The 16,813-nt window shown below is 41.4% G+C and overlaps 1 protein-coding gene and 1 non-coding gene across 2 annotated transcripts in view; both read right to left on the bottom strand.

The window, feature by feature from the left end:
* Nucleotides 1–2,624: 2,624 nt before the first annotated feature.
* SLC16A14 (solute carrier family 16 member 14) overlaps nucleotides 2,625–16,813 on the bottom strand; it is a 35,526-nt gene continuing 21,337 nt past the window's right edge. The window contains exons 4-5 of the mRNA XM_017529078.2: nucleotides 13,741–14,718; nucleotides 2,625–5,151 (exon numbers count right to left, since the gene is read on the bottom strand). Coding sequence (XP_017384567.1) covers nucleotides 5,000–5,151; nucleotides 13,741–14,718 — 1,130 coding nt within the window. The 3' untranslated portion in view covers nucleotides 2,625–4,999. The remainder of the gene's footprint in view (nucleotides 5,152–13,740; nucleotides 14,719–16,813) is intronic.
* LOC119471356 lies at nucleotides 7,575–7,715 on the bottom strand. Its single transcript, XR_005200388.1, has one exon. It is a non-coding gene; the product is annotated as a U4 spliceosomal RNA (small nuclear RNA).

The following is a 16,813-nucleotide window of genomic DNA, read 5'->3' as shown; positions in this document are numbered from 1 at the left end:
CTCCGGATGGGCCACGGGAAGTGGGATCGAATAAGAATGCCTTCTTTTGGAGACTATCACTACTTTTTGTCTACTTGAAATTTTTATTTTTATTTTTTTTTTTGAGACAGAGAGTCTCGCTCTGTCGTCTAGGCTGGCGTGCAGTGGCGTGATCTCGGCTCACTGCAACCTCCACCTCCCAGGTTCAAGCAATTCTCCATCCTCAGCCTGGGATTACAGGCACCCGCCACCACACCCAGCTAATTTTTCCATTAGCTTTGTTATCACTCTTCCTACGCTGGAATAGCAGGTTACTTATGCATGTGGGCTGCTTGAGGGCAGGGGCTTTGCATCAGCTCGTCTTGCTCCTATAGAAGCCCGGTCTACACATGTTGATTGGAAAAGGACTGAGTAAAAGATTATACACCGTGAGGAAACAACAGATATTGGAGAGGATGTGGAGAAATAAGAACTTTTACACAGTTGGTGGGAGTGTAAATTACTTCAACCATTATGAAAGGCAGTGTGGTGATTCCTCAAGGATGTAGAACTAGAAATACCATTCGACCCAGCAATCTCATTGCAGGGTGTATACCCAAAGGATTATAAATTATTATACTATAAAGACACATGCACACATATGTTTATTGCAGCACTGTTCACATTAACAAAGAACTGGAACCAATTCAAATGCCCATCGATGATAGGCTAAATAAAATGTGGCACATATACACCATGGAATACTATGCAGCCATAAAAAAAGGATGAGTTCATGTCCTTTTCAGGGACATGGATGAAGCTGGAAACCATCATTCTCAGCAAACTGACCCAAGAACAGAAAACCAAACACTACATGTTCTCTTAAGTGGGAGCTGAACACACATGGACACAGGGAGGGGAACATCACACTCACCAGGGCCTGTCGGGGGTTGGGGGCTAGGGGAGGGATAGCATTAGGAGAAACACCTAATGTAGATAACGGGTTGATGGGTGCAGCAAACCACCGTGGCACATGTATACGTATGTATCAAACCTGCACGTTCTACACATGTACCCCCAGAACTTAAAGTATGAAAAAAAAAGATGATACACTGTGAAGCCTTCGTAGATAGTAATTGACCAGAATGCTGTATGAAGGGAAATAATGAGAGTCAGGACAAGTATTTGAAATTAATTGGAAAGTTTTGCCCTTAAACATGCTGAGACCAGGTCTGCAATTTTAGTATGCATAAAAATCGATTGAGAAGCTTATCTGAAAGGAAGATTTAATGGTCCCAGCCCCAATTCTCTAGGTTTTAAGTAGGCCCGGGAATCTGCATTCAAAATAATTTTGTATACAAATTTTAAATTGAAAAAGCATTATGTGGATAAGGAAAAAAGCCAGAGCTACCTTATTCCCCAGATTTTCTTCTCTGGAGCCAAAAACTGCTAATGTTTTCTTATGTTTCTTCCCAGCAATTTTCTATTTCTAAGACTATTATATATATGAATGACTTTTTTTTGGTAATGAAAACATATAATTAGGGCATATTAAACATTTTGCTTTATCTTGCCTTTTTTTTTAAGACAGAGTCTCGCTCTGTTGCCCAGGCTGGAGTACAATGGCGCCATCTCAGCCCACTTCAATCTCTGCCTCCCGGGTTCAAACGAGTCTCCTGCCTCAGGCTCCGGAGTAGCTGGGATTGTACAGGTGCCTGCCACCATGCCCAGCTAATTTTGTATTTTTAGTAGAGATGGAGTTTCGTCATGTTGCCCAGGCTGGTCTTGAACTCTTGAGCTCAAAGTGATCCGTCCGCCTCGGCCTCCCAAAGTGCTGGGATTACAAAAGCCACCACGCCTGGCCTATCTTGCTTTTTGTTTTTTTAAAGCACTATGTCTTAGAGACTGTTTCTGAATTCTACATATAGATCTGCCTATTTTGTTTAATAATTCTATAAATCCACTGTATTATTAGAAGTCCATACTTTAAAATACTTTATACTGTACTTTAACAGTTATGCTATAACAGTTATCTATTGGTAGACATTTAAATTGTTCCGGACTTTTTTTTTTTTTTTTTTTTTGAGACAGAGTTTTGCTCTTGTGCCCAGGCTGGAGTGCAGTGGAACGATCTCGGCTCACCACAACCTCCACCTCCTGGGTTCAATCGATTCTCCTGTCTCAGCCTCCTGAGTAGCTGGGATTATAGGCATGTGCCACCATGCCCAGCTAATTTTGTATTTTTAGTAGAGACGGGGTTTCTCCATGTTGGTCAGGCTGGTCTTGAACACCCAACCTCAGGTGATCTGCCCGCCTCGGCGTCCGAAAGTGCTGGAATTATAGGCGAGAGTCACCGCGCGTGGCTGTTTCCAGTCTTTTATATAACAAACCATAAACAACAAATCCTTACTTGTCTGTGTTCATATGTAGAAAATGATGTTAGAAATGCAATTGCTGGATTCAAAGTTGTGTGCATTTTAAATTTAATACTTAGACTTAGCACTTCTCACAATCATTCTAGGTGATTCCGTCCAGGTGGTTTGTGACACCTAGAGAAATAGTGTTTCAGGGGGAAGAATGAAACAAATAATTACCAGCTACATTTTAGAAGTATTCTCTTTGAGGCCAACAACATAGAAATTTTATACAAAAACTCACTGACCATCTTCAAAGAGGACAACATTTATTTGGTTGTATGTAAATAGAAATTACTCGGATACATGAGGGGAAAACCATGAAGCACATAATACAAACACACATTTAACCCTTTATAATATCTTCAAAAGAATGACCAGTAACATAAACAGGAAATATTCGCAGTAATTCTTTACAGTATTCTCTTTTGCTCTTTTGTCAACATAAATACTGCAAGCAGGTCTTTGTTTTTTTGACAATGGGAACTTCTCATTTGGTAGAAGTTACCACTTCTGCCAAAAACACAGTAAGTCTACAAACAACTGTACAAACTGAACGTGAGCAAGTCTAACCTAGACGTAATTGAAGTCGAGTCATTGGATAAAAGGTTCGTATTGATGATACACAACCAGCAGTGCAAGCATCCAAATACATTGGCTTTAGCACCATTTAAAATACTTAACACTGCCTCTTGTTAATTTGATGTTGTCGGAAAATGAAAGTAATGAATCAATGTAGTCAGTTTTAAAACAGACAACAACATGTGTTTCAATCTAATCATCCTAATTCTATGGTAAATCATAGAGAGAGACAGAAGAGGGAGCATTGCCTCAGCTTTAAGATTATCTTTATCAAAATAGAGAGCTGGATTCTGTAACAGCAGCCAAAGCTGTGATGATAACACAAAGGTGGTTGTGTTGAACCAAATGGATTATGACATGCAATCTATCGTCTATAATAATTTACGGGCAATTCCCGAGTCATTGGAGGTAATATTGAGTGTATATATTAAACATGCTTTTGTGTCTCCTTTCCATTAGCTGCCTTTTATTATTTTGGTGGTCCTTTCATTATACAACCCCTCCCACTAGACATTAGAGCAGGAAATAGTGGAGATGAAACAAAAAGAGAACTCGTTAACAACTCAGAAGGGTGTGGTTGAGTATAACTGAAACTGCTGGCTAAAATTAGCCTTGGGGTGGCATTGTTTGATTCCAATTCCTAGAAGTATCCCTGCCTCTAATTGTCAAGGATAATTGAGAATGGGCTGTATTTGCTTTAGATAAATTTGACCTAAGACGCTGGCAATGATATTCAAGGATTTGTTTGTGTGTGATGATCAAATTGCGGGTAGAAATTTAAATAGTTTTAAAGTATGTGTAAACAAGTAAGGCAGCCAGAAATTTCAAACAATTCTGGGAAAAACATTCTGTAGTCTGAAAAACATTTGGCTTAGAAAAATAGACATCTCAGATAAAGAAAGGGCATTATTGGATGTCATAGATCACAGTCGTCTTCTGTATGAAATCAAGCAAGAGAACTATTTTTAAAACTGTGCCAAGCTCAGGCAAATGAATGGTCTATATAAGAACACGAGACTCTAGAGATAGGCTATTTGTTATCACTACTCCAATGTCAGGGATGGCACAGACATCTATACTAAGGGGATTCCACTTATTACCCTCACAACTTGACAGTGTTATATTTTGGATTAGTAACATTCCTTGCAGTTGATTTAACTATTAACTTTATTTGTCAGTTAGCAATTAGTTCTACATTATATTTTTTGGGCAGAAGAAACTCAGAAAAAACTATTACAGGCCCCAGATCATGCTTATCATCTAAGAGGCCAATGGTATGAATAAAAGTGCTTGAATTGTAGCCCTTGATTTAAAGTTGTGCGTACAAATACGACTTCTGCAAAGGAAATCATTACTGTTAGTTCTTTGTTAAGGTTTTGTCTCAAGGTTCCATTTATAACTGGATAACACTGAATTAGGATTAATGACAAATGCCTTCTTTTAGAGGAGGATTTCTGAATCACAATCCCTAGCCACAGAATTCCCTCATAAAAATATGAGCCGCGTTTCTTTAATTGTACTATGTTGTATTACCTGTGGAATTAGAGCATGCCTTTGATGCTCGTAGATCAATATCTCCCTGTAATCACTAATTTCTGAAATCCAGTCATATTCTTGTGCTTGAAACCCATTGATCTGTAAGCTTTCTGGAAGCACACAGATACTTCAGTTTTGTCTTGCAAAGAAGCGGCTGAGTTGAAAAGCTTTTATTCCCTGTTTTTAAGAGCTGTATTTAAAACCCTAGTCCCAGTAGATGACAAGAGAATGGTTTTCTAAGGGCGTTTCTCCCAATTATTTAACAGGCTGTCTTTGAACAACACTGTCATCGCCAGAATGTATGTAGTCCTTAATCTTTCAGCATTACGTCTCCCCAAACAGAGAGGCAGTGCTGCTTACAAATGAGGCTGTGACAATGGCATTTACAAATGACAGTGCCAGTTACCGTACAAAGTGCTTTCCCAGGTCCTGCCATAGGCGCCTCACAGCAACCATGCGAGGTAGGCATGAGTATTACATTGAAACCTGACATGGAACATTACACGGTACTAAACATGTGCACCATCCATGTATTTTCTTCTGGATTGTTCTATAATTCGAATACACGGCTGAATAAGTAAAAAGAGTATTCCTATCATGTAAAGCAAACCACATATGTAGAAGGAAAAATCATATTTTTGCGTGATGTCATAGATCCACCCTACAAAACAAAAAAGAATATATTCAGTGTTATGGAGTTGATAAAATAAAGTCAAGAACATAAAACAGGCGTTTATTGCTGCTATAAATATTGCCAAAAGAATTTATATGTCACTTCATACCAATAAAATGTTTCATTTATCCATTTCTTTTCCTTTTTTTGTTTTCATTTAGCCATTTTTAAGAGTATACTATATACTAGTGTTCCCACATTGCCAGGAGAGGGCTGCATTCATTTTTTTAAGGCACTTGGGCACTTTGGAAGGCATTTGAAGCAATTCCCAGCGGACTCACGGGGAGAACCTTCTGGTTCACTTGAAGGCACGCACAAGGCCAGCAATGAAAAGCGAATCGAATGATTTTCTTTTTTCACGAGTGCAAACATGAATCTTTTCTAAAACCTACAAAAATGATTCTGAAGTTTTTAGTGTGTATCAAAAGAGGCTGAGCAGAAGATATCTGAACTTTCAATACTTTTGAAATATTTGATGGTAAACATCTGTTCTAGAAAGAAAAAAAATCTTCAGGTGCTATAAAATTCACATTTACAATCATAAAACTTTAATATTTACATTTATAAAACCCTAAGTGGCCCAAGATACTGTCATGGATGCTGACTAAATTATTCTATTTTCAAATAATAATTTAATATTATAATCTAACACCTTAATATAATAATTTTACCAGACATCCTGTAAAATACCGCTATATTTCATGAATTCTAAGACACGGATGTGCCATATTTTATTTATCAGTAAGAAATAAATATCCTTGTCAATTCAAATATGACTCAATATTTCCTCAGGACTTTGTAGAAGGCATTCTAATTTTAGAGATGTTAAAATATGAAAAAAAGTCTCAGAATCTATGAAATATGTTTCCTATACTTCAGTGATTAATTCTAAGAATGGATCACATGTCATAGTTCCCACATAGCCAGCTATGCAAACTGAGAGGACTGAGCTACACACAGGAGTTTTATTTATGGTAAAAATGTAAATTTTGAACATTTATTTTTTTCTTTTTTCTAAGTACATTAATTAGGAAAGACTTAAAATATAAATGATTTAATGGCCAGGCTCAGTGGCTCACACCTGTAATCCTAGCACTTTGGGAGACCAAGGTGGGCAGATCACGTGAAGCCAGGAGCCATGGTGAAATCCCTGTCTCTACTAAAAAATACAAAACTTGCTGGGTGCAGTGGCTCACATCTGTTATCCCAGCCCTTTGGGAGGCCAAGGTGGCTGGATCACCTGAGGTCAGGAGTTCGAGACCAGCCTGGGTAACATGGTGAAATTCTGTTTCTACTAAAAATATAAAAAATTAGCTGGGTGTGGTGGCACACACCTGTAATCCCAGCTACTTGGGAAGCTGAGGCAGGAGAATCGCTTGAACCCTGGAGGCGGAGGTTGCAGTATGCCGAGATTGCCCCATTGCACTCCAGCTTGGGCAACAAGAGCGAAACTCCATCTTAAAACAAACAAAACAGCAACAAAAATATTCCAAAAATTAGCTGAGCGTGGTGGTGCATGTCTGTAATTCCAGCTACCCAGGAGGCTGAGGCATTAGAATTGCTTGAACCCAGGAGGCAGAGGTTGCAGTGAGCCAAGATGGTGCCACTGTACTCCAGCCTGGGTAACAAGAGCGAAACTCCGTCTCAAAAAAAAAAATAAATAAAATAAAATAAATAGTAAGATTTTATGACCAAACATAGTATTCCATGTCCACTTTTCAGAAACATCTTTTAAAAAATCTACTTGGCAAATGAATGCATAAATCCAACTTAAATATTTCCCATCAAGAAAACAGCCACACAAAAGCAACCGAGAAAGGTGTAAACTAGTCCCTCGGACTTCCTGGTTGTTTTCTGTATCTCTTTGTTTATTCTATCTAGTGCAAGATGTATGTGCCTGGATTACTTATTTACAGGGATCAGCCAAGGAATTCATAAAGAAAAACAAACAATAGCTTACAAATTTATAATCTTTTTTTTTTTTTTTTTTTAAAGCAACAAGTTAAAAGGTATGAATCCTGGATAACCTTTAAAAGTAAACCAAGTTTTTGAATTTGTTATTTGATGTAAAAAAAAGAAAAGAAAAAATCCGACTCTTTAGAAGTGGCTGAGTAAAATGCTTTATCTTTTCTTAATCTGTAATTGGAGACAAGGGGAACAAAAAGATTAAACATAATCCAAAAATAATGCTTCAGCTTCCGAACTGAATCAGAAAGGCATGATGACACTGACATATGAACAAAAACACACCTAACTTCTACTCAGTGTTACCAGTTGGCAACTGTGGACAACTGTGAATTAGGACAGTATGAACAATTCACTTGCAGGTAATGCAGAGTGGTCTGTATCTACAGTGCATGACGGGACTAACTGTCATCTACAATTTTCTTTCTTTTTTTTTTAATTTTCAGTCTCCATAGAGACTGTCAAAAATTGCCAATGCCAACTATATTTCAAGTCGTCATGGCAGGGTATTGGGAAAAGTTTTCAGTTAGCAATAATCGTGCCTCGGATAAACCTCATTGGCTACGATACTGCCACTGCGCAAAGCTGTCATCTACAATTAAAAAAAAAACAATAAATACAAACGAGGTTCTCATAGTCCACTCATCTCATAGGAATGCTGACTAGGTCATTTTATTTATTTATTTAGAGATGGAGTCTCACTCTTGTGGCCCAGGCTGGAGTGCAGTGGCACAATCTTGGCTCACTGCAACCTCTGCCTCTAGGTTGAAGCAATTCTCCTGCCTCAACCTCCCGAGTAGCTGGGACTACAGGTGTGCGCCACCGTGTCCAACTAATTTTGTATTTTTAGTAGGGACGGGGTTTCACCATATTGACCAGGCTTGTCTTGAACTCCTGACCTTGTGATCCACCCACCTTGGCCTCCCAAAGTGCTGGGATTACAAGTGTGAGCCACCACACCCTGCCGACCAGGTCATTTTAATGGCTAAATCCTCGATTTCCACATGATCAAGTGATTGAGGGCAGAAGTGATGACTGTAAGTAACAAACACCAATGGCTGAAACAAGTCGAACTATTATTGCTGCTTAACATGAACCGTGGAAATAGGACAAAATCCTACTGGCTGGAAAGTTAAGCTGTATTTCGTTTAGACTATTTATTTACTTTTCGTTGGAAGTGGCTCATTATAAGCTCCAGGCTCTGTGATGTGGCCTCTGCCTACCTTTCTCCCCTGCTCACCACGACAAGCCATGCTGAATTTGTTAGCATTTCAAATACATTTCTCTCGGCTCCTTGTTTGAACATGTCCTGTTCCCCCTTCTGGGTGGGGCAGTAATAAATACCATCGCCCTTAGAGCAGCACCCTAGGATTCCTTCCCTTTCCCCCACCCCATCCTTCATCTTTACTCTGCAGAATATAAAAAAAAAAATGTCTGTTAAGTATATTACATAGTGCTACAGCCTTAAATTGAATTCATTATTATTATGATTATTATTATGTTTTGGGGCAGAGTTTCACTCTGTCCCCCAGGCTGCAATATAGAGGTATGATCTCTGCTCACTTCAGCCTCCGCACCGTCTCCCACCCCCTGCCCCTCCAGGTTCAAGCGATTCTCCTGCCTCAGCCTACTGAGTAACTAGGATTACAGGCATGTGCCACCATGCCTGGCTAATTTTTGTATTTTTAGTAGAGATGGGCTTTTACCATGTTGGCCAGGCTGGTCTCAAACTCCTGACCTCAGGTGATCCACCTGCCTTGGCCTCCCAAAGTGCTGGGATTACAGGCGTAAGATACCGTGCCCAGCCAAATTCATTATTATTATTATTTTTGTAAACAACTGTCCTCTTTCCTCTAAAAATATAAGCATTTGTAAGAGCATCTCCACATGCCCAAGCTTCAAACATAACTCATGTCAATTTTTTTAAAAAAGCACACTCAACTTCACTGAACAATTTAACACAGTACAAATTGTAGGAGTAGTCATAAATTTCGTGTTATGTTAATCCCACAGGTTTTCTCCAATCTACGTTTAGGATTTACTTATAAATAACTCTGGATCCTGTCATCTCCCTTTGGTGCCTGTTTTAATATTTCTGCTAGTTTGAATTCAAACCCAGTCGGATGTAAAGCAGGTCAGGAGAGACTGGACTCTACCAGGAGCTCTGAGCTTCAGCCCATGTTGACACAACTCCTTTAGAGAGAAGACAGTTCCCACAAGCTTCCCTCCTCATTCATCCTTTGCCACCCCTCCTAGAGGTCTGACCTCAGTTCCTGGATTTGGAACCCGAGATTCTTGGCAACCATCACCCAAGCACCAATTCAAACCTACAGCTTCGAAGTAAAATCTGGTTCCCTATTAAAGTGCATTTTCTTTTCATTTGATTCTGTCAAATAATTAATAACTGTTTTTCTTATTAATAAAATAAGGGGCCCCAGCTTTTGGTGAAAAACATTGCAAATTATTAAGTGTTAGATTTTATGTGAATGGAAGAGATGTGTGTAGAATGTTGGTCAGCCAAACCTGATGGCCGAGTTTTTGCCATATCATACACTGAAACATCTAGGAATATATCTACTATTATTACATCATTTTATTTTATTTTATTTTTGAGACGGAGTCTCGCTCTTGTCACCCAGCCTAGAGTGCAGTGGTGTGATCTCAGCTCACTGCAACCTCTGCCTCCCGGGTTCAAGCGATTCTCCTGCCTCAGCTTCTCAAGTAGCTGGGATTACAGGCACCTAAGTTTTGTATTTTTGTAGAGATGAGAGCTCACCACTTTGGCCAGGTTATCTCAAACTCCTGACCTCCGGTGATCTGCCAGCCCTAGCCTCCCAAAGTGCAGGGATTACAGGCACGAGCCACCGCACCCAGGTTTTTATTACATCTTTAAAGGGGTTGAACAAAGTTCCCAACAATATTATAAATAAATTAGATCAAGAAGTCCATGCTACTGAATGACATGGTTGAAATGTCTGTTCAATATCTCTGATTCTTGAAAAGTTTCTTTTTTTAAAAAAGGTAATGTGAACAGTAATTTTCTTTGCAGCAAACCCAGCTAAGTAATTCCTAGTGCACCTCAAATTTCTAGCAAGAGTTTAATGTGGTCATGTCCTCACTCATATCGCCAGTTACGCTGACCCTACAGTGTATGTAAGTGCTGGCTTGCATCTCATTGCAATGTTGGCTCCTTGGTCTGGAAAGTCACTAAGTTAAATATCAGGCGGGTAGCCAGTGAATGCTGTTCATCACTCCTTAGTGTATGAATTCAATGGAAGATGAAGAAACCAACAAATGCAAAACAAGAAAGTCCCCTTTAGCTTGCTGGCCTAGACAGGCACATCAGAACGTTGATTCTGGGGTTTCCATAGCAGCATACGATACCCATCACAGAAGACTCCCAACCATTAATACAACAATTTCTACCCTCCACGGTGGATCCCATTGCTCTATAGAATCCACCTCCAGGGAGGAACCTTGAAGCAGTCAAGAGATAAGATCTGATGACTGAGGGTTGGGTATTACTCCCTGTTCTACTTATCATTCCTTTCTCTTTCACTCAAGGACGCTCACTAGAATGCACATGACCACAGGGATGGGATAAGTAAACTATCCTGGCAAACTCTGGTGCTTTGATGAACACTGATCATAAATTACTCATGCCATACCTCACAGTTGCATTGTGATACTTCCATTGAAATCTGACAGATTAATACAAAACAACCCTAGCCTGCCCATTAGAAGAAAGTACCCCTGGATTGTGCAAAGAACCATCAGTGACAGAGTCCATTTCTGCATACGACGTATCTGAAGGACGTCCAGCAAGAGGGTGGAGGAGCTGCTACTACGCCCCCATGTCTCTAACATGAAAGTTTAACATCTCTAGCAGGCACCATTTGTTGACTGATTCAACCACCAATCCCAATTCGTTTCTCCTTTCCTTCCTCTAGTATAGAGACGGGAAAGCAAAATACTCCATTCACAGCTCCCCTTGAAGCTTGGACTAGCTGTGTGACGTAGTTCTGGCCCATCAGATGTAAGTGGAATTCTGCTTGGACTGAGCCTTTCCCCACTTCCTTCTCCCTGTTAAATGATGATGCAGTGGGTGGAGATACAGCAACCATTGTGTCACCATGAGGCAGTTAGCATGAGGAAAGGGTCAAGAGGATTTCTGAGATATTGCCCCAGTATCATCCAGTCCCCAAACTCTGTATTTCTGGTTATGTGACAGAAATCTGTTTAAATTATCATTTTCAGAATGTTATAACCAAATGCACTTTGACCTGATAGAGAATTTTACACGATGAGATCAGTGAGCAATTTTAGACTTTTCAACTGCCACTGTTTGCTCCATTGCTATAGTCATTGTCACCTAAAAATGCTGCATCTCATCCCTGTGCACAGGCAGAGAGCAGGAGCAGCTTGCTCCAGGAGGAGCCCTGTGTGTAGCCCTGGGGATTCCTAACGTGACTCTTGGACCTTAAACCTTTAGTCAGCCAACTGCCAGCGTTGTCTGCTGTATAGGCAAAAATCTATGATTTCTTGGGGGGATTTAAAAGCATGTTTGTTGGCACAAGCTCTCTGCCAGTGGGGGTCTTAAGGGAAGAGGTGACTTTAGAATTTATAGAAAGACTGGGAAAAAAGGGGCAGGGGGGGCTTTGTCCTTTAACCATGGGATTCCTTCACCCACTGGGAAGAGATATTCCTGCCAGAGGATATGAGAATCTAGGGCCTAGAGGGCCCAGACAGGAGGGTGTTGGTGGGGGTGGTTGGGGAGAGGGGACATCTCAACAGGTGAGGCTCCACTGGGTTAGATCGCAGCTCTGCACAAAGCCTCTAACAGCTCTGACAACCACCCCCAGCCCTGGCTGGCTGTCTGATGGCCACCACCAGAAAGCCCCTTTGTGTTGGCAATCTGCCCTAGCCCCTGCATGCTATCCAGACCCCTGTCTCCAGTTCTTAGACAGTAGACCTTGTCATCTTCACCCAGTACCTGATGTCTTGGGGCATGAGTCTACCTGCCCAACCCTGAATTGCCTTTCCACAAAGGCACCGGCCCAGACACAAGATTCCTTGGTGCCCGTGGCTTCTGGTATGTGAATACCATGTTCTCTGGTGAATTTGCCTCTTGCAAATGAAGTGAATACATGAGAGAGATCGTATCCTAGGTGTTGCCAACTAGTGGCTTCTGGGCCTGTGGTAGGCAGAATGCTCTTACCCCCAGAAACGCCAAAGTCCTAATTTCTGGCCCCTGTGAATATGTGAGCTAATAGGGCAAAAGGGACATCGTAGGTGTGATTAGGTTAGGACCTGGGAGGGGGAGAGGATCCTGGATTTTCCAGATGAGCCCAATGTGATCATAGGCACCCTTACAAGTGAAAGGAGGTGGCAGGGAGTTTGAATCAGAGAGAGATGGGAATATGTCACACTGCTGGCTGAGAAGGCGGAGCCAGAGAGGGGCGAGCACCAAAGAATGGAACTAGCCTCTAGATGCTGGAAAAGACAAGAAAACAAATTCCCCGCTAGAGTCTTGAGAAGGAATGCAGCTCTGCTGACCTCCAGAACAATAAGATAATAAATCTGTATTTTGTGCATGTGTGTTTGTGTGTGTGTGTGCGGATCGGGTCTGGCTGCGTGACCCAGGCTGGTCTTGAACTCCTGGGCTCAAGTGATCCTCCTGCCTTGTCCTCCCAAAGTACTGGAATTATGGGTCTGAGCTACCATGGCTGGCCAATCTATTGTTTTAAGCCACCATACGTTTATGGCAACTTATTACAGCAACAATAGGAAGCGAATGTAGGGCTGGATTGAGTCCATGGATGTGTTCCTTCGCACTTGTCACATACTGTTTTGGAAATCTGTTAGTGCCACCTAACAGCCCAGATTCTTAGCTTCCCTTTAGGGAGAAACCACAACAGAAGATCTGGGAACAGTTCTCAGTATTTCTTGGTGACAGAAATCAGCTAGAACTGCCCAGAGGCTGCCTTCTTCAAATGGGTAAGGAGCCCTGCACTATTCCATCATCCCTATCCGCTTTAGGTCCTCACTCTACCAGCCTGGCTGCTTTACTGTGTGGGTAAGGATCACGTGGGTAAAATTCATCTACATTCTACATAAAAGAATGGCCTTGGTTGGGTGCGGTGGCTCATGCCTGTAATCCCAGCACTTTGGGAGGCCGAGGAGAGTGGATCACTTGAGGTCAGAAGTTCGAGACCAGCCTGGCCAACATGGTGAAACCCATCTCTACCAAAAATATAAAAAATTAGTCCAGCGTGGTGGCGTGCGCCTGTAATTCCAGTTACTTGGGAGGCTGAGGCAGGAGAATCGCTTGAACTCAGTGGGCAGAGGTTGCAGTGAGCCCAGATTGTACCACTGCACTCCGGCCAGGGCAATAGAGCGAGACTCTGTCTCAAAAAAACAAAACAAAACAAACCCCAAAAGAATGGCCTTTAGCTTGCTAAAATGTATAAATGAGAAATTAGGGGGCAAGAATGAAAAGATAAAAGGAACATGTACACACATGGAAACCTCCTTGTTCTTTATCTTGAACTTTATAACATAACACGCTGTATCTACATGCACCCTGAGCTCTTAAAACCTCAGAGAGTTTACCTGCAAAAGGTGGTCCCAGCAGCGCAGAGATGCCATTAGCACAGATGATGATGCCGTAGGCATTGGCCAGGTGTTCAATGCCAACCAAGTCTTCAGTCACTACGGGCATTAGGGAGAAATAGCCACTGGAAAACCCTATCAGTGCGCAGATGACCGCCAGGCCAGCATACGTGTGCATCAATGGCAGAATAAAAATACTGAGGACAAGGGTGAAGTTGGCCAACAGGAAGACATTCCAAACGCTGATGCAAGGTAAGTCGGCTATGACGCCCAGGATCACTTTTCCAAAGATGTGAACTATTGCTATAATTGACGTCAGAGGGAACACATCGTTTTGCTCGGATAAGTTATACAAATTGACGATTTCTGGGAGGTGAATGAAGGGGATGACAAAGCTGCTGTAGGCAAACAAAGCCCAGAAAATAAAGGCTACAAACATTCGATTTGTAAATAGGGAGGCCGTCCCAAAATAGCCGGAGTACCAGTCCTCGAAGCCCTTCCTGACTCTCATGGTGAGCCAGCTGACTGTCTTCAGAATCCGGAGAGCGCACATGTTCTTCATGTGGCCGGCCTGATCGGGGCACTCCTGGGCTTGCAGGTCACAGAGGGTCTCCTCGTTCCCGGGCCCACCATCCTTCTCTTCTGTTCTTCCATGCTGTCCATTCGACTTCACAGATTCCGTGGAGTGCGCCGGCAGGACGCGCAGATCTTTCTCTCCTGGGTCATTTGGGGTTTTCCCAGGAGAGAGGGGCCTCATGAGTGCCCCACAAACACACAGGTTTAAGGAAACAGCGCCTTGGATCAACATGGCATTCCTCCAGCCGTACTCTGCGCACAGGTACTTCAGCAGCACAGTCATTAGGAACGTGCCGAATCCGGTCCCCGTGGTGCTGAGGCCCTGGGCGAGGGCGCGTCTCTTCTGGAAATACCTGCCCACCATGACCACCGCTGGCAGGTAGGCCATCCCACTGCCCAGGCCTGCACAGGCGGACAGGAGAAAAGAAAGTGCAACGTCAGTGGCCATAACCAGAATTTGCAGCAAAGATCATCTGCGTTTCTTTACTTGGCATCAATCTATGCTTTTTATTTCTAACAAAGAAATAATAGTGATTATTAAAAAAACAAACAAACAAAAAAAACACAGCTCCCAGGGATAAGCACCAGAAAGACCATTCCCCAAGCAGGTTTCTAGCCCACCGTTTTTCCCAACAGGCTCTGCAGCACAAGATCCTCCAATAACAAAATGAAGCAGGATTCTCACATCAGAAAAATAGAAGCACCAGGCAGGCAGGACGGTGTATTTAACACATGGCATGTGCTTAGCTAGTGGCTGGAAGAATGAATGATTCTCTGACGCGCTCTCCTGTCTTAAGCCTCCTCTGACTGCACTATGTGTCCAGAGACCCCAACCTGACTCCTTAGTCTCAGCAAAAGGAGTGTTTATTTCCTCACCTATAACACAAAAATCCCAGTGCTAGTGCTATTCATTGGACTGTTATAGGAAAGAGTTTCTAGTGCACTCAGGGAAAATATCTGACTTTTTTTTTTTTTTTTTTTTGGAAACAGGGACTCACTCTGTTGCCCAGGCTGAAATGCAGTGGTGCAATCACAGCTCATTGCAGCCTTGAACTCCCCACGCTCAGGTGATCCTCCTGCCTCAGTCTCTCAAGTAGCTGGGACTATCACCGCATGTGACTAATTTTTGTATTTTTTTATAGAGGCGTGGTTTCACCATGTTGCCCAAGCTGGTCTCAAACTCCTGGACTCACGCGTTTCACCTACTTCGGCCTCCCAAATTGCTGGGATTACAGGTGTGAGCCACTGCACCTGGCCGACATCTGACAGTTTTAAAAACTGTTTTCACCCAAGGAGTATGTTCTAGTGATCTAGTATGTTCTATGTTCTAGATCTAGTGATCTACAGCACAGCATGGTGACTGTAATTAGTCATCATGTATTATGTATTTTTCAAAATTGCTAAAAGTTGATTTTAAATGTTCTCATCACAAATAAATAAGTATTTGAGGTCATGGATATCACGCGTTTGACTGGGACACACCCTTTCCAGTTTGCTGAGATGACAGACATCACCTCACATACTTATTAGCCTTATTTAATCATTCTACAATATATACATGTATCAGAGCATCACATTTTACTCCACAAATATTTATCATTGTCAATTACGACTAAAACAGAAATATTAAAAACGTATTATGTTTAATGAGGGAAAAAAAGAACTGTTATCAGGTCCTTTAATCAATGGTTTTAAAATGGTGCTTCAAAGGATACAGAAGTGCTTTCTGTGTGTATGCGTATAGATATATATTACAAGAAGCAACTTGGAGATTTATATGGACAGTAGGTTATTATGTTCACCTTCTCCTGCTTTTGAAAGATACATACTTAAGCTCATCTCTTATATATACATATAAATACCGTATTTACCTATTAGCTAACATTTACTGAGCACTTTGCTAAGTGCTTTATTCAAATTATGTCATTTAATGCTTTCAACAACCATGTAAACTGAGTCCTCTCTATTACAGCCATTTTACAGATAAGGAAACTGAGGTATAAGTAGATTAAGTAACTTGCCCAAAGTCACACAGATAATAACAGTGAAAAAGGAAAAGCCAGAATTCCAAGCTTTTAACTCTTATGCTAACATATTCGTTGTAGCTCTGTACTCAAAGAGAAAGTCAAACTGGATTCAGTTCATTTAAAATGCAATTGTACAAGTAATTGCTCATCTGTATGAATCCCACTACCTGCTGATAAAATTGTGGCTGGGACTATGTTTTGCAGAACGGATATGCAGATTGTGGTGCCTGGCAGCGAATATTAACCTCCTCACTGGGGAATGACATCCTAAGTGTACTCTAGATTTGCTTCTTAGTCTCTACATATATATGTGGTTTATGCTATTTTGTGAATTTAAAAAGGGCTAAAAGAGTAAATGATTATTAAAGGGTAAATGAACATTGCTGATTTCCTTAATCTTTGTTTTTTAATGTTTACCTATTTATTTTTGTCTTCTCTTTTCTATTTTCTTTTTTTTTTTTTCTTTTTTT

The sequence above is a fragment of the Cebus imitator genome, unplaced genomic scaffold (genome assembly GCF_001604975.1).
Source record: "Cebus imitator isolate Cc_AM_T3 unplaced genomic scaffold, Cebus_imitator-1.0 Scaffold57, whole genome shotgun sequence".
Classification (NCBI taxonomy): domain Eukaryota; kingdom Metazoa; phylum Chordata; class Mammalia; order Primates; family Cebidae; genus Cebus; species Cebus imitator.
This window is presented reverse-complemented; position numbering and strand designations above follow the sequence as displayed.